The sequence below is a fragment of the Eurosta solidaginis genome, chromosome 1, assembly GCF_040869045.1.
Source record: "Eurosta solidaginis isolate ZX-2024a chromosome 1, ASM4086904v1, whole genome shotgun sequence".
Lineage (NCBI taxonomy): Eukaryota > Metazoa > Arthropoda > Insecta > Diptera > Tephritidae > Eurosta > Eurosta solidaginis.
The window spans coordinates 259844553-259870470 of NC_090319.1; the positions used below are offsets into that span (position 1 = coordinate 259844553).

The following is a 25918-nucleotide window of genomic DNA, read 5'->3' on the forward strand; positions in this document are numbered from 1 at the left end:
TATTAAAGTTTAGAGTGTATAGAAAAAATAATAGAGAAAATTGTAAAAGAACAGCTGCTGGAATATGTAAATAAATATGAAATTATTATTAGCGAGCAGTCAGGGTTTAGATAAAAACACTCCTGTGAAACCGCACTAAACATGGTGATAGCAGAGTGGAACGGAGGAATGTCTTGCAAACTAGTAACAGTCACAGTTTTTCTTGACCTTAAAAGAGCATTTGAAACTATTGACAGGGATATGATGCTCAGGAAATGATATAACATCGGGGTCCGAAATACAGCACTAGAGTGGTTCAACAGCTACCTTACAGGAAGCAAACAGAAAACTGGCATTTCCTGAAATAGGAGTTTAAATAGGTTTACCATAGGGATCAGTACTAGCCGCGATTCCCTTCATAATATACATATACATAAATGATATTAAAAGTTTTTTGTGTCACTGTAAAACAGGCATGCTTAACCAACGAAACGATAAACGAAATGACTTCGTTTCGTTTATTAACGTTGATTATCGTAACGAAATGATATCGTTTCGTTGGTTAAGCATGCCTGCTGTAAAATAAGACTATTTGCAGATGATGCGTTGTTGACGATAAGCTGTCCATCCATAACTGAAGCCATATCAAAAATACAAGCGGATATAGATTCTGTATATAAATGGCTATGTCAAAACAAGCTCAAATGGATGGGTTTTAGTAAAATACACTCTTGAGTTGACAATGTAACCCTAAAAATAGCAAATATCCCATTAGAAAGGATAAACCAAATAAAATACTTAGCAGTTATAATAACCGAAAGATTAAAGTTTGATGAGCATCTTAAATATTCAGAGGGGAAAGTTTCAAAGAATAAAATACCCAAAAATGGTTGGCGTTAAAAAGCCAACCTTTCAATATATTGCCCAACGATTCTATGAAATGAAATTCATACACAATATGAAATTAGGAAACCTACCAAATTATCTAAATGATCGTGTGAAATACAACAATGATGTCCATAACTATAACACAAGAGACAAAAATAATTTTAACTTGCCAATTGTAAAATCCGAATTTGATAAAAAGGGCATTTGAGGGATTAAGAGAATACAATGAACTACCTAGGGACTTATTGTAAAAATGTGAAAGAGTTCAAGAGGCTAGTATACAAATATTGTATAAGAGTACCTATTACACTGAAAGAAATGGTGCTAGTAAAATCAACAAATCGGTTCTGTTGTTCTTCGGAAATTCGGCGAAATTGATTGAATTGTGGTTAATTCGACCGAGTTCTTTGTCAAGCGTACAAATTAGTTTAGTCATTTCAACAGAAGAGAAATTGTCGCTCTTAAGTTAACAAAATTCTGTAAAATTGACAGATTCCTAATCAATCTAACTGATTTTTTTGTTAACACAACTGATCTCACTGGTCATTTCAACAGCGATCAACAGTCAATACATGAGCAAATTTCAAAGAGAATTTTACGCTCACTGCGCTCTCTACTTTGTACTTATGTACGCTGTGTACTATATGTTTGCACATATTTACGTATGTATATGGCGGCCGCCGTGGTGTGATGGTAGTGTGCTCCGCCTATCACACCGAAGACCCTGGGTTCACACTCCGGGCAAAGCCACATACAAATTTTAGAAATAAGGTCTTTCAATTAGAAGAAAATTTTCCTAAGCAGGGTCGCTCCTCGGCACTGTTCGGCAAGCACTCCGAGTGTATTTCTTCCATGAAAAGATTTCAGTGAAAACTCATCTGCCTTGCAAATGCCGCAATACAGGTACTTTCGTACAAAGCTGTCGCAACAACTTTTTTTGTTCATTTGACTACTAAAACGGTCAATTACGAATAAACGTTTTGTGCGCAGTTGATTCCACATCTTGTTGCGATGGATAAAAATTGACAGAAATTTCGGTTGAATTGACCCGTATTTCGGTTGATTTACCAGTCTTTTTCTTTCAGTGTAGGTAATAAAATAATTTAAAAAAATTTTAAGTTAAACGGTTTAATTGAAAATAACACTTACATGAAGTAATAATAATACTAAAAGCTAGAAAATAATTAGGTAGGTCCTAGGTACTAGTCATCACACTCCTCATCAATCTAGGGCGTTAATCAGACAATTAAATAAAAGCGTTGGACAAGTAAAATGTCTATTGATAGTCATAAGTAAGACCAACTGAACCTTAATCAGCTTATGCTACGCCTCACATTTTTAGAAATTTCACGCGCCCAACGCTTTTATTTTATTGTCTCATCAACGCCCTAGATTGATGAGGAGTGTGATGACTGTGAGTTGAGCTTATGACGCAGAATAGAAAATTTGTAAAATTTTGGACAATGGGCGTGGCACCGCCCACTTTTAAAAGAAGGTAATTTAGACGTTTTGCAAGCTGTAATTTGGCAGTCGTTGAAGATATCATGATGAACTTTGGCAGGAACGTTACTCCTATTACTATGTGTACGCTTAATAAAAATTAGCAAAATCGGAGAAGGACCACGCCTACTTTTAAAAAAAAATTTTTTTAAAGTAAAATTTTAACAAAAAATTTAATATCTTTACAGTATATAAGTAAATTATGTCAACATTCAACTCCAGTAATGATATGGTGCAACAAAATACAAAAATAAAAGAAAATTTCAAAATGGGCGTGGCTCCGTCCTTTTTCATTTAATTTGTCTAGGATACTTTTAACGCCATAATTCGAACAAAAATTAACCAATCCTTTTGAAATTTGGTAGGGGAATAGATTTTATGACGTTAACTGTTTTCTGTGAAAATGGGCGAAATCGGTTGATGCCACGCCCAGTTTTTATACACAGTCGTCCGTCTGTCCTTCCGCATGGCCGTTAACACGATAACTTGAGCAAAAATCGACATATCTTTAATGAAGTTAGTTCACGTGCTTACTTGAACTCACTTTATCTTGGTATGAAAAACGAACGAAATCCGACTATGACCACGCCCACTTTTTCGATATCGAAAATTACGAAAAATGAAAAAAATGCCATAATTCTATACCAAATACGAAAAAAGGGATGAAACATGGTAAGGTAATTGGATTGTTTTATTGACGCGAAATATAACTTTAGAAAAAACTTTATAAAATGGTTGTAACACCTACCATATTAAGTAGAAGAAAATGAAAAAGTTCTGCAGGGCGAAATAAAAAACCCTTAAAATCTTGGCAGGTATTACATATATAAATAAATGAGCGGTATCCAACAGATGATGTTCTGGGTCACCCTGGTCCACATTTTGGTCGATTTCTGGAAAACGCCTTCACACTACTCCCTTTTAAAACTCTCATTAATACCTTTAATTTGATACCCATATCGTACAAACTCATTCTAGAGTCACCCCTGGTCCACCTTTATGGCGATATCTCGAAAAGGCGGCCACCTATAGAACTAAGCCCCACGCCCTTTTAAAATACTCATTAACACTTTTCATTTGATACCCATATCGTACAAACATATTCTAAAGTCACCCCTGGTCTACCTTTATGGCGATATCTCGAAAAGGCGAACACCAATAGAACGAAGGCCCACTCCCTTTTAAAAATACCCATAAGCACCTTTCATTTGATACCCATATCGTACAAACAAAGTCTAGAGTCACCCCTGGTCCACCTTTATTGCGATACCTCGAAAAGGCGTCCACCTATAGAACTAAGGCCCACTCCCTTTTAAAATACTCATTAACTCCTTTCGTTTGATACCCATATTGCACAAACGAATTCTAGAGTCACCCCTGGCCCACTTTTATGGCGATATCTCGAAACGGCGTCCACCTATGGAACTATGGATTACTCCCTTTTAAAATACTCATTAACACCTTTATTTTGATACTCATATTGTACAAACAAATTCTAGGGCCACCCCTGCTCCACCTTTATGGCGATATCTCGAAACGGCGTCCACCTATGGAACTAAGGATTACTCCCTTTTAAAATACTCATTAACACCTTTCTTTTGATACCCATATTATACAAACAAATTCTAGGGTCACCCCTGGTCCACCTTTATGGCGATATCTCGAAAATGCGACCACCTATACAACAACCACCACTCCCTTTTAAAACCCTCATTAATACCTTTAATTTGATACCCATATCGTACAAACACATTCTAGAGTCACCACTGGTCCACCTTTATGGCGATATTTCGAAACGGTATCCACCTATAGAACTAAGGCCCACTCCCTTTTAAAATACTCATTAACACCATTCGTTTGATGCCCATATTGTACAAACAAATTCTAGGGTCACCCCTGGTCCACCTTTGTGGTGATATCTCGAAACGGCGTCCACCTATGGAACTAAGGATTACTCCGTTTTAAAATACTCATTAACACCTTTCATTTGATACCCATAACGTACAAACGCATTCTAGAGTCAACCCTGATCCACCTTTATGGCTATATCCCTAAATGGCGTCCACCTATAGAACTATGGCCCAATCCCTCATAAAATACTCTTTAATGCCTTTCATTTGATACACATGTCATACAAACACATTCCAGGGTTTCCCTCGGTTCATTTTCCTACATTCTTATTTTCCCTTATGTTGTCTCCATAGCTCTCAACTGAGTATGTAATGTTCGGTTACACCCGAACTTAACCTTCCTTACTTGTTTTTAACTGTTTTCGTACGGGAATTGATCTAGGGATAAGTTCAGGACTAATGCCCTGTTTTTCAGTGCGAGTTTAAGTTGACTAGAGTTTAACCCTGCCACTTCGGCCGTTTAAGCTGAGATGAGCAGCAAAGTGGCAAGGTTATAAACTCGCATCGAAAAACCGGGCATAAGTGTTTCAAGATTAATAAAATTATTATTTCGGCATTGTTTAAAAATTTATATGGGGTTTATTTTTATTATCATTTCGGGACGGTTTATGATGATTTGAGATCTTTTCGGGTCATTATATGAATAACTTTGGAACATTTCGGAATACTTTGTTATAATTTTGCGAATATTTGGGAATCATTTCGTCATCTAGACACCGCACGAATAATAAATATTAATGCAGTAAGGAGTAGATGAGTTATAAGACAAAATTTATAAAAAACTTGTTTTTCGCACCTCAGTCGCGAAAAAAAAGGGGCTAGTATAAGGAAAACTTAAAATACATTTTTAATTCACCTCATTTTCTCATAATCCTGTAATGTGCTTAGTAGCAGTCGTTCATTGCAGTAGATTTCCATATAAATGCGACAGCCATCACGCGCTTTAGTCATACGCGGTACAGGTTGGCAGCACAATGAAACCAAATTAATATTTTGATAATGCGGTAATAGTGGAGTCTGACGCAAAATATCACCAAAATAGTATAAATAACGGAATTCCGATGGCCTAAGATTTATAGGATGACGTTTTACAGCGAATACTTGTACCGCATCTTCGGGCTCACGAATTAAATCCGCATACATGAGTAATGCAGCAATTATTGTAGCAGCCGAACAACCGCCTGAATCCATTGTTTGTATAATAACTATGGATTTTGGATCGACAGTTAAAAACCCATACATGTCTTCAACAACAGAAAACATTCCTTGCAATGTGGGCGAATGCGCTTGTACGCAAGCATAAATTGAACCAACTTCAACGGTACGTACGGGTGGCGGCAAGCGAGGGCAATTGTTTTGACCAAAATTATATATGCTGGTCCACATTTTGGTCGATATCTGGAAAATGCCTTCACATATACAACTATCACCACTCCCTTTTAAAACTCTCATTAATACCTTTAATTTGATACCCATATCGTACAAACTTATTCTAGACTCACCCCTGGTCCACCTTTATGGCGATATCTCGAAAAGGCGTCCACCTATAGAACTAAGTCCCACGACCTTTTAAAATACTTATTAACACCTTTCATTTGATACCCATATCGTACAAACATATTCTAAAGTCACCCCTGGTCCACCTTTATGGCGATATCTCGAAAAGGCGAACACCTATAGAACAAAGGCCCACTCCCTTTTAAAAATACTCATTAACACCTTTCATTTGATACCCATATCGTACAAACGCATTCTAGAGTCACCCCTGGTCCACCTTTATGGCGATATCTCGAAAAGGCGACCACCTATACAACAACCATCACTCCCTTTTAAAACCCTCATTAATACCTTTAATTTGATACCCATATCGTACAAACACATTCTAGAGTCACCCCTGGTCCACCTTTATGGCGATATTTCGAAACGGCATCCACCTATAGAACTAAGGCCCACTCCCTTTTAAAATACTCATTAACACCATTCGTTTGATGCCCATATTGAACAAACAAATTCTAGGGTCACCCCTGGTCCACCTTTATAGCGATATCTCGAAACGGCGTCCACCTATGGAACTAAGGATTACTCCCTTTTAAAATACTCATTAACACCTTTCATTTGATACCCATATCGTACAAACGCATTCTAGAGTCACCCCTGGTCCACCTTTATGGCGATATCTCGAAAAGGCGACCACCTATACAACAACCATCACTCCCTTTTAAAACCCTCATTAATACCTTTAATTTGATACCCATATCGTACAAACACATTCTAGAGTCACCCCTGGTCCACCTTTATGGCGATATTTCGAAACGGCATCCACCTATAGAACTAAGGCCCACTCCCTTTTAAAATACTCATTAACACCATTCGTTTGATGCCCATATTGAACAAACAAAGTCTAGAGTCACCCCTGGTCCACCTTTATTGCGATACCTCGAAAAGGCGTACACCTATAGAACTAAGGCCCACTCCCTTTTAAAATACTGATTAACACCTTTCTTTTGATACCCATATTGTACAAACAAATTCTAGGGTCACCCCTGGTCCACCTTTATGGCGATATCTCGAAACGGCGTCCACCTATGGAACTAAGGATTACTCCCTTTTAAAATACTCATTAACACCTTTCTTTTGATACCCATATTGTACAAACAAATTCTCGGGTCACCCCTGGTCCACCTTTATGGCGATATCTCGAAACGGCGTCCACCTATGGAACTAAGGATTACTCCCTTTTAAAATACTCATTAACACCTTTCATTTGATACCCATATCGTACAAACGCATTCTAGAGTCACCCCTGGTCCACCTTTATGACGATATCTCGAAAAGGCGACCACCTATACAACAACCATCACTCCCTTTTAAAACCCTCATTAATACCTTTAATTTGATACCCATATCGTACAAACACATTCTAGAGTCACCCCTGGTCCACCTTTATGGCGATATTTCGAAACGGCATCCACCTATAGAACTAAGGCCCACTCCCTTTTAAAATACTCATTAACACCATTCGTTTGATGCCCATATTGAACAAACAAATTCTAGGGTCACCCCTGGTCCACCTTTATAGCGATATCTCGAAACGGCGTCCACCTATGGAACTAAGGATTACTCCCTTTTAAAATACTCATTAACACCTTTCACTTGATACCCATATCGTACAAACGTATTCTAGAGTCACCCCTGGTCCACCTTTATGGCGATATCTCGAAAAGGCGACCACCTATACAACAACCACCACTCCCTTTTAAAACCCTCATTAATACCTATAATTTGATACCCATATCGTACAAACACATTCTAGAGTCACCCCTGGTCCACCTTTGTGGCGATATCTCGAAACGGCGTCCACCTATGGAACTAAGGATTACTCCCTTTTAAAATACTCATTAATGCCTTTCATTTGATACACATGTCATACAAAGATATTCCTCGGTTCATTTTCCTACATGGTTATTTTCCCTTATGTTGTCACCATAGCTCTCAACTGAGTATGTAATGTTCGGTTACACCCGAACTTAACCTTCCTTACTTGTTTTATCTTATTATTGCAGTGTCATCGGATTCTGAACTATATTCCAAGTTTCAAGTTTGTAGCTTTTCGGGAAGTTAATTACAAAATTCGTTCACCGCATTGCCTAGGTGAACTTCATTTCAGGAAACAGTTAAACATTATTGGACTAGTAATAATGAATTATCGTTTCTTCAACAAGCAATCCACAAGTTATTAGATACCTTTTTATATTAATTAAATTTAGACCTACGTTTGTAAACTTAAAAAAAAAACAGAAATATAAATAAAATCTGCATAAGTTAATTAAGGCATTTAACTTAGAAAAGGATTTCCCGACCAATACGTTAATGGCAAGGAAAATACCAGTAATCTATGGGAATTTAAAGGGTATTTCATATATAATTTTCAGGGAAAATACCAATATCTTCCTTTATATTTTAAGGAAAAATCACCCAAAAGCCACTTATTAATTATTTGAAACATACTTGTAATTTACCAGAATTTGAAACCAAACTTTAAAGTATGTTACAAGCAACTACCTCGGAAATTGCAGGGATATTTTCATGTAGGCTACAAAAATCCTACCTCTTAATGTTCAGGTATTGTTTTGGTATAATATCAGAAAATTAAAAAAAAAAAAATACTGGTATATTCCAGTTTTTGTATTTCCTATTGTACTTAAATAAATTCACATGTACATGAAGTATATAGGGTAATTTTATCCCGAGGCCAATTTTGTTTAACTGAAGAACTACTGGTAAATTATCTGATAATTACCGAATAAATACCAGTAGTATGTTTGCAGGGAACGGTGGCCGGCCTGTCAAGTCAAGCTAAATAAAACCGTTTAAAAAAGAAATACATTTTATAAATCAAAATCAATTATGGAAAATCCTAAGACTGTACAATGTATAAATGTGATCTCATAGATTTAATCTAAGTCCAAAGACTGCAATAAATAAATAAATATTGTGTTTGTAAATATGTATAAAAAAAAAATGGGATAAGCTCCGTTCGTATCCAATAATAAAAATAATATAAAATCAAGCATTTTTTATGTTTCTGACTAAATAAAAGTTTGAATCACTTCGAAACGATGTTCCATCTTCTTTTGTCCCTTGCAGGACAACCTCATATTTTCTTTTAATTTAAGGTGGCCGCATGGAACCTTCTAGGCCAAACTAGATCCATGAGAAATGTGGTAGCCGGATCCTCGGCTCCTAAAACAACAGGATTCGCCACGGGTAGGTGAAATTGACAATTGAGTTGGAGAAGCTATAAATTGCGCAACCCCTTGAAAGGGTTGCGCTACTCAACCCCTTCAATCAGTGTAGTAGTTTAATCGCCTCTTACGACAGGCCTGCCTGCCGCGAGTAAGTTCTAAGCCCCCTAGCCCTCTGGGGGTTACCACATGAAATGTTTATACCCCCTAACTGAGTAATTCAACTAAGCATTTGGTACTTAAATACCTTAATATCGCGATGTGTTATAGGTGGCGTTTGTGTATGCATATGAGCTACGGCGCGAGATGCTTGATAGAAAATGCGCAGCACCAAAGAAGGATGAAATGACGAATTCAAGCAGTCTATAAGCGATCCACCTGCACATTTTAAGATACAATCAACTATTAAAGGAAGTACAATCAAAAATTATTTCTTAAATACATTACCATTACAAAGTTCAGTTAGCAGTAAATATTCTGCTCGCTGTTGAGGTCCAGTAGTTTTATCAAAAAACGATGCACCAACAAATGTAACAATATTCGGATGTCCAGATAGCTGTTTGTGTGTGTTAATTTCATTAATAATCGCATTGCAAGCTTGCTTATCTGTTCCAATGAGACGTTTAAGGGCGTACTCTTTGCCAGTTTGCAAATCTTGTGCGACATATACAAATGCAAATCCGCCTGCAAGTAAGATCACGACTTATATCTATATATTACGAATATTTTAGAGTCAAAACAATGATGTTTTTTTAGTTTAACCCCTTCAAACGGTTAAACAAAGATCAAAAATATCACAAATAAATTTGAACCTGTTTGGACACAGTTAGGGGCTTTCGCGCTGGGGTCAAAGTTAAGATTTCATTTGTTAAACTTAAATTTTTTGTTTTCCAATGCCCAAAATAGATAATACTCTTATATATACATATATTTTGTATATTATAAAAATTCAATTTTGGTAGATTACTCTACTCAGACTCAAAATACAAAAATTTTCACAGCCAAAAACGCCACTCTTATTCCCATGGACGCCAATTCCACCATCAGAATTTGCCGAAAGGGTCGTGGTTTGGCTCTAACCTCAAAATGCCGGGCTGAACTTGAATCCCCTAGGCAATTTATGATGGCGTATTCAGATGCAGCGCATCAAAGTGCATGGCACCTGTATTTGTAGCGAAATCACTTGCATTCTTATCTCTACAAAAAAATTGAGTTTGGCCTGATACCCAGAAACAAAATTCACTTTATCGTATATTGTATAAATCCATGACTGTTGTTGTTGTTATAGCGATAAGGATACTCCTCGAAGGCCTTGGGAAGTGTTATCGAATCGAGCCTCGGCTGTTAATGAAACAGGATTCGCCACGGATAGGTGAGGTTGACAATTGGGTTGAAATATATTTATTTTAGAAACTAGTTCGTCTATTGAAGGGCCAAGTCCTGCTTTCATCATCGCGCAGTCACCACTTACAAATTGACATCAATATTCTCTAAAGGGTGCCCAAGGAAACTTGCAGTTTAAACAGGGGTGGACCAGAGTGGAAAAGGTGTTAGAGTCGTTGGTTCCACATTGAAATTAAAAAGATAGTGTCACATGGGGAGACGTTGCAAACAGGGCATACATTATGTATGTCGGGGTTGATTCTGGATAGATACGAGTTTAATCTGTTACAGTATCCAGGTCGAAGTTGCTTTACTCTTCTACGATTTCAAGGTCTTTATCTTTAAGAACGCGGTACGCCGGGCAATTCTTGGCATAGAGGTCCGACGCCTTTTTCTGAATCACTGAGGACCTATTTGTGATTTTCTTCTACATAATGCTGTATTCTAAGGTGGCATATTTCCTAATAACGCTTGGGGAAATTACCTATTAAGCCCCTGGGAGTTCGATGCCCAGGTTTCTGGGCATTCAAAAGAAACTAGTTCAGCATTTCATTTCCCTAATGAGGACTACTCTCGCCACACTGTGTAGATGGTGTTCTGGGGACATAAGAAGATAGCCCGTAGCGGTTCTGAGGGAAGTATTTTGGCAGGCCTGTATTTTCTTCCAGTGAGTAACGTTTGGGCTTGGCGACCATACCGGGGACGCGTAGCGTGCAAGCGGCCGGCCAATTTTTTTGCAAGTAGTAATGAGCGTCTCTTTTTATTTATTTTGTTCATTTTTTTATTTAAAGTCGACACAAACACAAAGCAATCGACTAATTATTGTAAAAGAACAGATATGCATGTAATTACGAAGCCATAATTAAAATTAAAACTAAAATTAAAGAATTTAAATGAAATACATAGAAAATAATATGCTATACAAATTTGACATCGCATTGCGTTAGAAAAATAAAATTAAAATATCAGGCCAAACCTAAGAACTCAATCCGATTAATATGGCTTTGATAGGTTGGAAACCAAACAATTTCTTTACCCCAAGTGCTGCCGGCAATAGATTTGTGGATTTTTTTATGGCTCAGGATTTTAGGTACAATTGCGGATGCATGCTCGCCAAAATGTAGAGCCTGATCGAACGTCGCACCAAGTATTTTTAGGTGTAAGATAGTCGGTAGCGTAATGCCATCGACGTGGATGTCCAAAATGGTCGACATTTGCCATGTTCATGTTCTAAATAAGGTCGCTGAGGATTTGGCCGGTGACAATGTCAGGTTTAATGAGGCGAAAAAAGGGAGAGATCAGAGAGATAGTTGTTCATTTTATTATATAGCTCATCGATGGGTGGGCTATCGATGTAACCCCATTCCGTTGAAGTATTTTTTGTTTATGAAATGAATAGTAACTGCAAGACGTATCGCATTAGTTACTTAGGCGAAGCGAAAAAATATGCTTAATATACTTTTTTTCTGGGATAGGATCGCCAATTCGCTTTAAAGAACCTTAGCAACTTTCATTGACGGTTAAGATAGATCAATCAAATTTGTACATTTTCTCTACCCCTGTTTTTGTGGGACCTTTATTTATTTATTTATTTATTTATCTACCCCATTAAAAATAAGACGATCCAAAGAATTGAAAGGAATATTAAAAATTTAAGAGGGGACCTAGAAAGGATAAACAATTACATTGCTGGCAATAGAAGTAGAAGGCTGAAAAACAAAATATATAAAATACGCCAGAAACACAATATTCACACAAGATACGAGGTCAACAATTCAAATGCAGTACTAACAAGAGATGCTATAAAACAAAAATTGAATGAGCAAACGGCAAGGCTGAGAAAGTACAAACTATCCAATAAAAGGCGTGAAAATAACAAAAAAATTTTGCCTAAATGAGAAGAACTTTTACAGAGATCTTAGAAAGGCAACCTCATCTAATACCGAAACAGAAAGTGACCCGAATAAAGAAGACGCAGAAAGGTACTTGTCGTCCATATGGTCAAATGAAATTAGCCACAAAATTGAAGCAAACTGGATTAATGAGGAGAGAAGGAGATACCAGCGGCTTGAAGATATGCCGAGAAACCACCTTACATGTGAAGAAGTTAAAGAAATCATCGCGAAGACGCACAACTGGAAATCTCCTGGGCCAGACAAATTACAAAATTTCTGGTTTAAAAGACTCCCATCAATCCATCTAAAACTGACAAAGTTTCTTAATGATTGCATCCAGAATCCATGGAAATTCCCGAAAGAATTTACGAAGGGTGTCACATACCTGCTTCCAAAAGACAAGGGATTTAGTGGGAATCCCGCGAACGGGCGGCCTATTACTTGCCTGCCTACTATATACCAAATTATGACAGCTTGCCTTAACCACCTCATTAACAGCCACCTAACGCAAAATAATATTATTTGTGAAGAACAAAAAGGGTGCAGTAATTGATCTGGTAACCTTGCCGTACGCGGGCGTGTTTTTGATCGCTCTTCGAATTATTATTCTTTTTACTTTGTAAACAAGTTTTAACTTTTATAAATATATAATATAATAGAAAACAGTTTATAAATTTAATTTCGTATTAAATCTTTACACAGTGCAATATACATAGTGGCTTTTTGTGCAATTTAAACATTCAGTCTGTGTGTTCATAGATCATAGATTTTCACAAAAAATTGTGATAACTGCATACCTTTTTGTTGGTAGCTGCTATTAGCAAGTCATTGTGTGCCCTTTTTGCTTGTTGTTGTGTCGCTGCTAGCTATACGCTGTCTTGCGATTTGCATCCAGTGCACCAAAATAACTCTCGCCCATATTTTTGAACAGCTGTTCAATTTATCCGTTACTTATAGTTTCTTTTGCCTATTTTTCTTTTGGGTTTGTTTAACTTTGCAATTATGTTGGATTGCTGTGTCAAGAAGTGCACCAACCAAAAGAAAATTTCCCGTGGTGATACTTATGCTTGTTGTTGGCTCTCTGATAATACGGCTCATGTTATCTGTGCCGGTTTCTTTCACATAGGTGGTCGGGTGGTTGACCTAATATCCAGCAAAATTGGACTGAACTGGACATGTTATGATTGTCGTTCCGTAGAAAATGACATGCGAGCTTTTATGAGGCAAACTCAGAAAGAGTTCAACAACATTTTTATTGGGTTTCGTGACCTTAACGAAAGATTCAAAACGATGGAGGCTCACTTTAAAAAATTGAAAGTGATATCTGAATCCCCAAAACGTAAGAAATGTATGCCCAACAATGATTCCAACTTGTCTTCGAGTCGGGGGCAAAGCTGTCCTCCTACGAATGTCCCTTCAACCGCGTTGACTGATACGAACAGGCTTACCAAAGACGTTATGAACAATGCAGCTCTGGAATCTCCACAATGCTGTGTCGAGACTTCCAGTGAGACGATCTCTGGCAAATTAAACGATGCACGAACTAATAGTGGTACCTTTGCGGCTGTTTGTTCTACGTTACCAATGTTGATTTCGCCTGACTCCCCAATTCATCCTACACCTCCACCGGTATCTTTAGCTCCAACAATAACAGTTACCGATACTGGGGTTGTTGCTAGCGATACAAGTGTACCTGAAAAAAATAGTACTTCTTTGACGGGCTCGATAACCAACGCTAGGTCAAGCAATGCGTTTTCTGTCAACTGTTCTATAACGGCCGCACCTTCCCAGCTCTCTGGTGCGCTATCCGCTACTCCTTTGCAGGTGACTGCCGTGCCACCTCGTAGGGCTGTATTTGTGTCCCGATTACACGCCTCACTTACCGAAAATGATATTGCTCATTACGTTTTCTCTTAACTTGGTGTTGCATCCACTAGTAACATCAATGTGTATAAATTTAACTTTAAATATGATAGAGACATCTCCTCATTTAAAATATCCCTTTCATATGAATATTGCGATAAGGTACTTGATTCCTCTTTTTGGCCTAAGCATACTGTGGTTCACTTGTTCGCAAGAAAGGCGGGGGCCGAATCTGTTTTATTACAGCCAAAAAACGGTATGACGAACACAGTAATAACAACACAAAGGTAATTGCTGATCTGTCCCGTCTTCTCATTAATTACCAAAATGTTCGTGGTTTACGATCAAAACTTGTTCCATTCTTCCTTAATTCTTTCAACTTTCCTGCACAAGTTGTAGCTTTTACGGAGACCTGGCTAAAGCCTGATAATTACAATTCTGAGGTTTTTTCAAATAAATATGCTGTTTATCGGCGTGATCGCATCTCTAGAGCGGGAGGTGTCCTTATTGCTGTTGAATCTAACCTATCATCTGAGTTGATTTCGCTGGACAATATCTCTCATATCGAATTCATAGCAGTTAGGCTTTCATTCGGTAGCTATAGCGTAATTGTTTGCTGTTCGTATATACCACCTCGTTCGGATATGGATGTTTATGCTAGTCATAGCTCGGCCATCTGCGATTTAAATTCGCAGTTGGGAGGTAACGATCGACTTATTGTTGTTGGTGACTTTAACTTGTCAACAGTGAGTTGGGTTAATATAAGTGATTCAAACTTTTTAACTCCCACTGCTCAACATGAGTTTCTCAATTGCTTGTTAGACTCATCTCTTTTACAGATTAACAATGTTCCAAATAGTGGAAATAAAATGCTGGATTTAGTATTTGTGGATGGCTCCGTGGGTACTGCCCTTACGCAAATCCCACCTTTATCCCTTACAGAAGACCCTCTTCACCCTACGCTAGAGATATCACTTGATATCAGCCTACCCCGTAGGATTCAAGTACAGTCTCGTCCCCGATCTAGATGCTTCTACAAAGCGAATTTCATTATTCTCAATGATCTGTTGGCTTCCCATGATTTGTCGGATATGTATGCTTGCACTGATGTCGATTCGGCTATCTCTATATTTTACAGTACGCTTGATGGCCTCTTTGATACCTGCATTCCTACTCGCTATACCCTATGTTCGAATAAGCCCCCTTGGTTTTCAAGGCAACTTATCAGACTTAATAACATTAAATCTAGGCTTTATAAGAGATTCAAGAAATCTGGAGCATCTGCAGACCTCTCTAAATATCTAATAGCTCGTTCTAAATTTCACCGTCTTAATTAGCTTTGTTATAAGAATTACGAGTTGTTGTAAAGCCCAATTTTTTAGAAATCCAAAAAAGTTTTACAGTTTCGTAAATTCAAAGCGGAAAACTTCTGGGTATCCTTCCTCATTAACCTTTGGAGGTAAAAAAGCTTGCACTGACGACGACGTTGCTGAACTATTTTCTGAGTTCTTTAAGTCCACGTATTCATCCAGTGGTTTTCATTCCGGTCAATATCCCTATCGCTTAGATAGCTCGAATTCCATTAGGAATCCTGCTATTGATGGTAATATTGTTCTTCAGAGTCTTCAATCTTTGAAGCCTACCTTTTCTCCGGGACCGGACGGTGTTCCTAGTTGAGTGCTTAGGTACTGCGCCGAAAACATGTATGAGCCTATTTTAAAATTATTTGAGCTATCTCTTGGATCTGCGTCATTCCCGGCACTTTGGAAACAGTCTTTTATTATGCCCCTGCATAAAAAAGGTAGTAGGTCAAAAGTTGAAAACTACAGGGGTATTGCTAAACTTTCAGTCATTCCTAAAGTCTTTGAACAGATTGTTACCAGTCAACTCCAATATCAGTGTTCTAGTCTTTTATCTCCATGCCAACACGGTTTCATTCGTCAAAGGTCAATCACTACAAATTTGCTTGTATTCACCCCTATAGTTATGGAAGGATTTTTAGCGAACAAGCAAACAGATGTCATCTACACGGACTTCAGCAAAGCATTTGATACCGTCAACCATGAGTTACTTATTCATAAGCTTGATTTACTGGGCTTTCCGTTTCACCTATTAATGTGGCTCAAAAGCTATCTTTCTAACCGGACCCAAAAAGTCCTGTTAAAGTGCAATCTGTCGAAATCGTTCGGAGTTTCCTCCGGCGTACCCCAGGGAAGTCATCTAGGCCCTTTGCTCTTTGCCCTTTTCATTAATTACTTGCCACAGACTATATTATATTCCCATACTATAATGTATGCGGATGATGTAAAACTTTGCTACACTTACTGTCCTACCGATTTGAGTTCCTTGGATCTTCTTCAGGCCGACTTGGACTCGTTCCAATGTTGGTGCACAACAAATTTACTAGCTTTAAATTGCTCTAAATGTAAGCATATGACATTTCACCGAGTGAAACCAGCATTGAAACCTTATGTAATGGATGGTACGCCTTAGGAGCGTATATCTATTGCAAATGATCTAGGTGTCCTTTTTGATCCGAAATTGAATTTTAACATGCTTAATTCATCTATTGCCAACAAAGCGTTGGGTTTACTTGGATTTGTTAAAAGATGGGCTATAGATTTCGATGATTCGTACCTCACTAAGGTTCTTTACACATCGCTGGTTCGTCCAATACTCGAGTATTGCTCATGCGTTTGGTCCCCTGTTTCTCAAAAGCATATAAAGCGTCTTGAGTCAGTTCAAAAGCAATTTTTGATATTTGCATTGCGCGGCCTTAATTGGGACTCAAGTCTCCACCTTCCTCCATACAGAAGTATACTTCTTCTTATTAACTTACCCACTCTGGAAAATCGGAGAATATTACTGGGGGTATTGTTCATCCATAAGCTCATTATTGGAGAAATTGATTCTGCGGACCTTCTCAGCCGCTTGTTTTTTGCGGTTCCCCCTAGAGTATCCAGACACTACGTTCCTTTCTATTTACCCCTTTGTCGACGAAACTTTGCTAAAAATAATCCTCTTCTTATCTGGTGTGCGCACTACAATGACTTGTATAGCTGTATCAGTCTTGAATGTACTTTTGCCACTATACGGAATGCAATACTTGCCTATCTAATTTAAGAGATACAAGCTAATTTAATTTGCTGGCATTTTATTTCTTCCATAAAAAACAGGAACTATCTCGTTTAAGGATGGAGGAACATTTATCAACATGTATCATTAAGAAGGAACAAGACAGTACTGTGTTGATTGGAATCTGGGGCATTCCAACAACGTAAAAAACATGCTTTTTCATGAGTCACTGACCGGAATCGTATGCATTCCGGCAGTATAATCTTATGGGTCAGGCATCGAGCTGATTGGAATCCGGTGCATTCCAACAACACAGGTCATGTTACTTTTTTATGCCTTGTGATGGCGTATCCTCATTACACTACTCTTAGCACTGCCGGATTCCCATGACATGCTGATTGGAATCTTGTTGCATTCCAACAGGAAGATTGGAATCCACTGCATTCCGAAATCATGCTGAGCGGAGTCTGATGCATTCCGCCAGTATAAGATTTCGGTATAAGATCTTATTTCTGCTATATATCTTTGTTTGTAATATAACATTGTTGAAATTTCGATATATCTTAACTTTTATCTTTTGAGTTGTATATTTATATATCTTTTATATTATGCAGTCGACCATAGTTTGTCGTCGACTTTAAATAATAAATAAATAAATATGCTAAAGGATGTAAGGAACAGCTAACCATTGACCAAATTGTACTAGAACAGACCTTCAGCCAATCTAGAAATTTAAATGCACGTTATATAGACTACCAGAAAGCGTTTGACAGTGTACCACATAGCTGGCTAATAGAAGTTCTGAACATCTACACTCAGAGAAAAACGCCGTTCTAAAATTCAGCACCACCGGACTCAATTCAAGCTTTTCATGTTCTTACTTTTTTGTTCTTGAAAAACGAACGACCTGTTCTCAAAACAACAACCTTGTTCTTGAACTGACAGCCATTTTCTTGAAAAGAAAACGGCTGGTCTTAAAATATGAACAAATGTTCTATTAATGAGAATAATGTTCTTAAATTAAGAACAATGTTCTTAAATTAAGTTCAAGAAAAAAGAAACGGTATAATTCGTGTGCACTACAATGTTAAATACAACATTTGGCACAAAGCTACCGAAAGTGGCCCAGTGGCTATGATGTTGCGGTTGCGATCGTGTGACGCGAGTTCGATCGCCGTCAAACTCTGAAGGTTTTTAAAACAATTTTTTATATTATATTTTTTTAGCTCTTATTTTTCGTTCAGCTCCATTCACATATGCACAGGTAATTCTCAAACTTGATATGAAATGTTTTAAATATATATTCAGATTGCATCATCAAACAAGAAAAATTTCTCGATATATATATATATATATATATATCTGAAAAAAATGCATATTATGCGTTTTTCAAACCTTTTTGGAATTTTAATAATAATTTGTTTTGTTATTAATATTTTTTATTAATGACAAAAAAATTTTTTATTAATAAAAAAAAAAATAAATGAATGGGTACTACTTGAAAAAATTACCTTCCCCACTCTCCCCAAAGATCAACGCAAACCGTTCTTGAACCGACACCGAAAAATGTTAAATCGACCACAAATGGTTCTCGAAGCGTGAGAACGCAAAATCTTAAATCAAGCCGAAGTAGTGATTGAAATGAGCGCAGAAGGTTCACACATCAATACCAAAGTGGTCATAAAATACGAACGGTGTGCTTGGAAAAACTGTTCTTAAAACAAGCCCATCGGTCACGAGTTAAGAAAAAACGTACTTAACAGACTTTTGTCAACGAATGTTCTTAGTTTTGAATTTGTTTCGTTCGTTTTAGAACGATTTTTTCTCTGAGTGTACAAAGTGAACTCCAAAATAATTGAATTTTTATATTACAATATGCAACACTGGCGGACAAATATTCAAATAACTACAAATACAGGAATGGTTCAAACCTCCGCTATCAACATAAAATATGGAATCTTCCAGGGCGATTGTTATCTGCTCTTTGGTTCTGCATTGCACTCAACCCACTTAGTACCCTTCTTAAAAACAGTAAATATGGATTCAAAATTAAAGGCGGTTCCAACCAAGAGTACTGAGTCACCTTTTATATATGGATGACCTGAACTTATACGCATCCACGCGACAGAGCTTGGATCATTTAATAAAAATCGTAGCCATGTTCAGCAATGACATCAACATGAAATTTGGACTGGAAAAGTGTAAAATAATACATATTACCAAAGGCAAGATATCGAGATATAATGACCAGAATGATGACACCGAAAATATTAAGCAAATAGAAGAAGTGGAAATATATAAATATCTCGAGATGGCGCAGAATAAACGTATTGCTAAGGTAAAAGTCAAAGATAATCTGACTAGGGAGTTTACGTCTCGAAAGCATAAAATAGCTAAAGCGAATCTAAATGGCAAAAACCAAATCAAAGCAATAAATAAATACATTTGCAATACCTGTCCTTTTGTACAGTTTTGGTATTATCAAATGGACAGCAACTGATATTAAATCGCTACAAAGAAGAAACAGAACTATACTTACATCCTATAAATCCCATCATCCCAAACCATGCTGTGAAAGAATGGTAATGTCAAGGAGAGATGGAGGACGAGGGCTTGTTGATCTCCAAACACTCCATGATAATGAAATAGAATCTCTTCGATGGTACTTCCAGCTAAAATCTGAAAGATCTCGCCTGATAAAAATAATAACTGAAGCAGATACAAACTTAACACCCCTAAATCTGAAGGGAAGCTTTACCCGACAAGCAGAAGAAAAAACTTTAAGGGAACAAAAGTGGTCAATAAAACCTATTCATGGTCGGTTTTACAGGTCCATTAACGCTGAAAATGTTGACAAATTGATATCAAACAAATGGTTATTGAATGGAAACTTGTTTGCTGATTGCTTTTATGATTGCTATACAAGATCAAGTAATCCCAACAAGAAACTACATAAAGAATGTAATAAAGGATCCAAATGTCACTAGTGATACTTGTAGAAGGTGTATGAGTCAAACCGAAACCATTGACCATATAATTTCAGGCTGCACAAACCTAGCCCAAACTGAGTACACACGAAGGCACATCAACGTTGCACAAATTTTCCACAAGAACCTGCTTAGCAAATACAACACCCAGGTAGTGAAGTGCCGTACTACAGATACAACCCAGAACCAGTTATGGAAAATGACTAGAGATATACGCTCCCGATATGTTTGACATTCGGCGGCGGCGGCGGCGTCGGCGGCGTCTGGTGCGTTACTATATTTTCTACTCCTTTAAGACTGTTTAGGCTATTTATTGTTCATGTCGAAAATTGGTCGGATATGGTCGAAAGTGGTATCAACGGATGCGCATCACTGCTACTTCGATGTCAGCTTAACACGGACTTTGCATCACCCAATTCACCAAGTAATTAGAACAAAACACTAAAAGAAAAGTTTTATAATAAAGTTGTTAAAAAAAGCAAATTACCCAAAAAAGGTGCCGATTTAAAAAAAAAATTTTACACTGCAATTGGCTGAAGGAATAAGCGAAATCAGTGATGCAAAATCCTTTAGTAGGTTCTAGAGTCATAAACACTCCTTTGAAATGATTCTTACCTCATACTTAAGTTGAGGATATATGTACGTATGAGAAGGGTTTGAAAAATCACTCGGGCTTTCATTTAAACACCTGTTGTTTATTTGCGATACTATACAAAGCGTCTGAAATGTTAATTTTGATTTTTACACTTCATCATTCAACACCAAAGTCTCCCGGTTTGACATTTCCTAAGGTTGGCGGCCCTATCCAAAACTAGTCCCTTGGAGTGAATCACATTGTTTATAGCCTACCAACCAAGTTTAAATATAACCTACGCGTTACGGCTATTTTTACAAATGTGAATACGTAGGCACATATACATATTTACCAGGTGAGGCTTTGTTGCTCGCAAGAACACTCAAAGTGGTGAAGCAAAAGCTTTCCCAAGACAGTCGAACTAATGACCGTGTGTGCTACTACCCCAGCGTAGTGGACAGTCGAACTAGTCTGAAAACTGAAGCTATGCGGTCATCCTTTCTAAAAGATCGTTTTGTTTTAACGAAGACTATTGAAATCAATGCTGTGAACACAAACGTCTGCAAACTTTGGTCAACATTTTAAAAATTGTATCCAGGGTCCTTGTAAAATTTTTATTATGTAGATGCGCCGAGGATTATACGATTTTCATCCATGAGTTACGCAATGACATCCACTTAGAGTGCTTATGATTTAGAGGGCGGCATCCTTGGCCAAATAGTCACTCCCTAACGTTTGAAGGTATTTCTCTGGTGTAGCTCGGCAGCATAGCGCGACAAAAACATCAGTTAAAAATTCTTCGGAACTACACCTAGAGGTTCTAGGAAAGTGACGGCGACGAAGGTAGATATGAGTTATAAGTCCTATAGCTTCTGTGCTGGCATATGGTGTGAGGGTCAGGAGGCGTGGTAGCGACTGGTGGTTGGGATTGCTACTGTTCGGGAATTGTAGCTCGAAAAAACTGGATGCGCTCTGTGCCACGACGGTCATGAGTATTAATAGACCATTAATAGCAACCGTAAGTCGCCTTTGTGCGTGACCGGCAAGGAGCCACAAATTATTTAAAGAAATTGTGTTCGCGCGAGATATACAGACAAAAGTGTGACCATTTTGTGTATCTCTATTTCTTTTCAGCAGACGTAGCAGTACCTTCCAAAGACCGGTTCAAAGCCTCCCTGGAAAAAGTAAACGGAGGGACAATCCCTCCGCAAAGAGCTACTCCTGAAAATTTTTGAACGAACTGGGGGTTTTTGAGGAAAAAATCCCGGATCTTTCCGAAATGGCCAAAACGTTGATTTTCTTAAATACATAAAAATAAAACCTTTCCTAAGTATTATTTTTTTAAATAGAAAAATCAAGCTTTTTAAAGTAAGAACACCGGCGTACTCCGGCGCGCCGCCCACGCCGCCGCCGCCGATAAAGTGATCGGCGTAAACCTCTAGAAAATGAAGACGTTAATATCTACTATGACAGAACAATATGCTCAGACCACACGGGACTCCATAACCGCCCCGATATCTCGATCCTCGATAAAAGAGAAAGTAGAGGCTTCTTCATTGATGTTGCAGCTCCGGCTACAAGAAACAAGACTCGTACATAAGCCGAAAAAATCAGTAGGCATGCCAAGCTAGCCGTTGAAACAAAGAGGCACTGGAACCTTGCAGAAATAAAAATTATCCCAGTGCTGATAAGCGCTGAAGGCGTAATCGACAAGCATCTCAGAATAAATATGGACATGCTTGGGTTGCAAGAAAGCCTGATTAACAACATCCAGAAGACATCATCATCGATACCTGCCCCATCACCAGAAACTTCCTGACATATACATATATACAAAAACAGAAACTGTTAATTTAGTACATTTTGTTTTAGGTTAAGACCTCCAAAGTGTATGATTTATACGCAATAAGGAGATACTCAAAAAAATTAATCCAACAATAATAATAATAATAACAGTAAAAATTAAAAATAAAAAAGATAAAGCAATTATAATAAAATTATATACGTAATTACAAGATCACAATACATAGAATTCAATATAACAGATGCAGCGCATTATATACACATTTATATATTTATCGGTCAACGAATCAAACAATTGAACAATTATACTGACCAAAAAGCAAACACTTAACTAAGGATATAGGCGCATAGTCAAAGTCAAAAAAATAAAATAAGTTTAAAATTTAGTTGCAGCTTTTATATACCAGGTCACAGTGCTTAATTAAAAGCTAAATATTCTCAAATTCATTAAGTATACAGAAGTTGAAAAGAAATTTAATACAGAGTTATAGGGGGTCGCAACACATTCGATTTGACGTACGTGTTTAAGGTGGTAAGCAGATATTTTTTAATTCCGAATATCGAGTCGCAAGAGCCTAAGTTTTTGCAGTGTTTATTGAAATCCTCTAAAAGGCTACGAAGCGGTTCATGCATTTCAAAGTTTGATCTACAAATAATTATGTGTAGTAGTTGAAAATGTCTAGATAGTCAGACTGGAACATTGAGCTGAATTTCGCCGAGCAAGAATGGGCTAGAATCATCCAATCATCTCTCTATGGCTCTGTAACGTAGGCTACTGTAAAAGTTTCAATCGGCTGCTGTAGGGCGGAAGATTCCGTGACGTATCCCAAAGTAAATCTTTCAAAACGAAAATCAAAAATGGTTTTTGGACCGATTCCAGCTTATCACAATGAACCTGATAACGCGGGTTCCAGATTATCGAAGCGTACTCCAATATGGGCCTCACCAATGATGTAAGCAGAATTTTAGTAACGTATGGATCGTTCAAATCCTCTGCGGAGAATGATACCCACAATGTGTTGGAAGAATTATTACTTATTAAGAAACTGTGATTTCAGCGTATTAAAAATATGCATGTCAATGACTCGGTTGAATATATAAATACCTGCTTATCATACTGCATGGGTTTATTAACATCAGAACAAGACAGGATAGTGAGGTTGAGAAATAAGTGGTACGAACTGAAGTGAACTTACCGAAATTAACAAATTAAAAATCCAATTGCACTCACAAGCCAGATCCTCTGGTGAATTTTCGGAATATAATACTGTAACGAATTTACTGCAATTCCTCTTATTTCAAATTCTCTGCTAAAATAATAACTGCTGAATAAATAACTCCACTTTTCAATAATGCAAAATGGCCTTTATTAAAGTAATTCACAATAACTTATTTCACAATAACACTACTATTGCTCGCCAGGTGGCTTCTTAAATCAAACTGATTCTCGCGCCTCTACTGTTGCCGCCTTTTAGTGTTTGGTTTCCTCGTTGACATTTCTAGGCGGTTCTGTTCTAGAATCTACTAGTTGGTTATCTGCTATAAGTTTCTCAGCTATAACTACAGATGCACAATTTTTATAGCTTCTCTCACAGCTCATGCGCGTGTGTTTGTGCGTTGCTTCTCCGCTGCGTATACGTACATATGTGTAGACATAATGATTGAATTATTGATGTGCACACATGTCACTGCTTAGCATCGGATTAGAGATGACAGTACCCCTTAGTGTTGCTAATATTCGTTACACTGCCCTCCACCTAAGTCTGATCGTCCCGATCCGACAAATCTCTCGATCTAAACGCTGCCAGCCTTTCCAAATGGACCACTTTCATTTTGGTTCGTGGTTTACCGATGGTTTGTATGCGGTACACTACATCGTTGATCCGTTTTACAACTTTGTATGGGCTTTCCCAATTACACTGCAATTTCTGGGACAAACCTTTTTTTCGTTGTGGGTTGTATAAAGCACCAAATCTCCTTCCTGAAAACCTTCTGAATTAATTGTTTTATCGTATCTGGCTTTCTTCTCGTCACTCATAATCTTTGTTCGTTGCCTTATCAGATCGTGTATTTCTCTCAGCTCTTCTTCCAAATCACCAGTGGATTTCTTGACATTTCTCTTCGCATCGGCATCTATCCCAAACTTCAAATCAGCTGGCAGTCTAAGGTCATTGCCAAAAATTACTTTTGCAGGGGTTTGGCCTGTTGTCTCATGCATTGCTGATCGGTAAGCCATCAAGAATAATGGTATGCGGATATCCCACTCTTTATGAACTTGTCCACTACTTTCCTTAAGTGCTCCTCCAATGTTCTATTGAATCGTTCCACCATACCATCGGACTGAGGATGCAATGCAGTTGTCCGTGTTTTTCGAATGCCCAATGATTTACACATTTCCTGGAACACAGCTGATTCGAAATTCCTGCCTTGGTCAGAATGTAACTCCATTGGTACACAATACCTTGCAACCCAATTGTTTATAAACACTTCTGCTCCTGTTTCCGCTTCTTGATTTGGGATTGCGTACACCTCAGACCATTTGCTGAAATAATCCATAACTACCAGTACATATTTGTTTCCGCAGTTGCTAGTAGGAAATGGACCTGCGACATCCATAACGATCCTTTCAAATGGGCACCGGAGTTATATTGCTTCATCTGGCCATGACTTCGGGTTTTGGGCCCTTTCGCTCTGCTGCAAACCTTGCAGTTCGCAATCCACTCAGTGAGCGACTGACGGCAACCAACCCAATAGAATCTCTGTTTAATCTTCTCGAGCGTCTTCGTGATTCCAAGATGACCTCCGCTTGGACCATTATGCAGCTCGCTGAGCCCGTCAGGAATCCTCTTTCTGGGAACAACTATCAGTTTCTTTTTTCTTTGACCATCCTCACTCTCCCATACTCGATGCAAGCAACCGGATATCAATCTGTTCCACTGTGCCCAATATGACTTCGCAATGGGACTCTCTGATGGTCTCTGGTTGGTCTTTCGTTTCGTTCGAGCCCTTGCATAACATGTGACAGATCTGTATCTTCTAGCTGACACTTTCTTAGTTGTTCCTTGTCCCATTCATCCGTACACGTTATAGTCATTAGCCGGACATCTATAATGTCTTCTTTAGCCTCGGCCTTTGAACAGTGCTTGCATTCCAAACTACATGGTCTTCGTGACATTGCATCGGCATTTCCATGGGTACTACCTTTTCGATGCTCAATGGAAAAGTCATAGCTTTGTAATCGCTCGATCCACCGTGCCAATTGTCCTTCCGGATTACGGAACTGCAGAAGCCATTTTAACGCTGCGTGATCTGTCCT

General features: G+C 38.0%; 1 protein-coding gene across 3 annotated transcripts in view; it reads right to left on the reverse strand.

Annotated features, from left to right (window-relative positions):
- Positions 1 to 25918, reverse strand: part of aux (cyclin-G-associated kinase) — a 154052-nt gene that overhangs the window by 25838 nt on the left and 102296 nt on the right. Inside the window, exons 2-3 of one of the 3 annotated variants that reach the window (XM_067760539.1) lie at positions 9470 to 9706; positions 9270 to 9400 (exon numbers count right to left, since the gene is read on the reverse strand). The exons of 1 other annotated variant lie outside the window; for it this stretch is intronic. In XM_067760539.1, the coding sequence (XP_067616640.1) occupies positions 9270 to 9400; positions 9470 to 9706 (368 nt within the window). Of the gene's footprint in view, positions 1 to 5133; positions 5881 to 9269; positions 9401 to 9469; positions 9707 to 25918 lie in introns of those variants that run through there. One more of the 3 variants, XM_067760541.1, reaches the window with a different exon arrangement.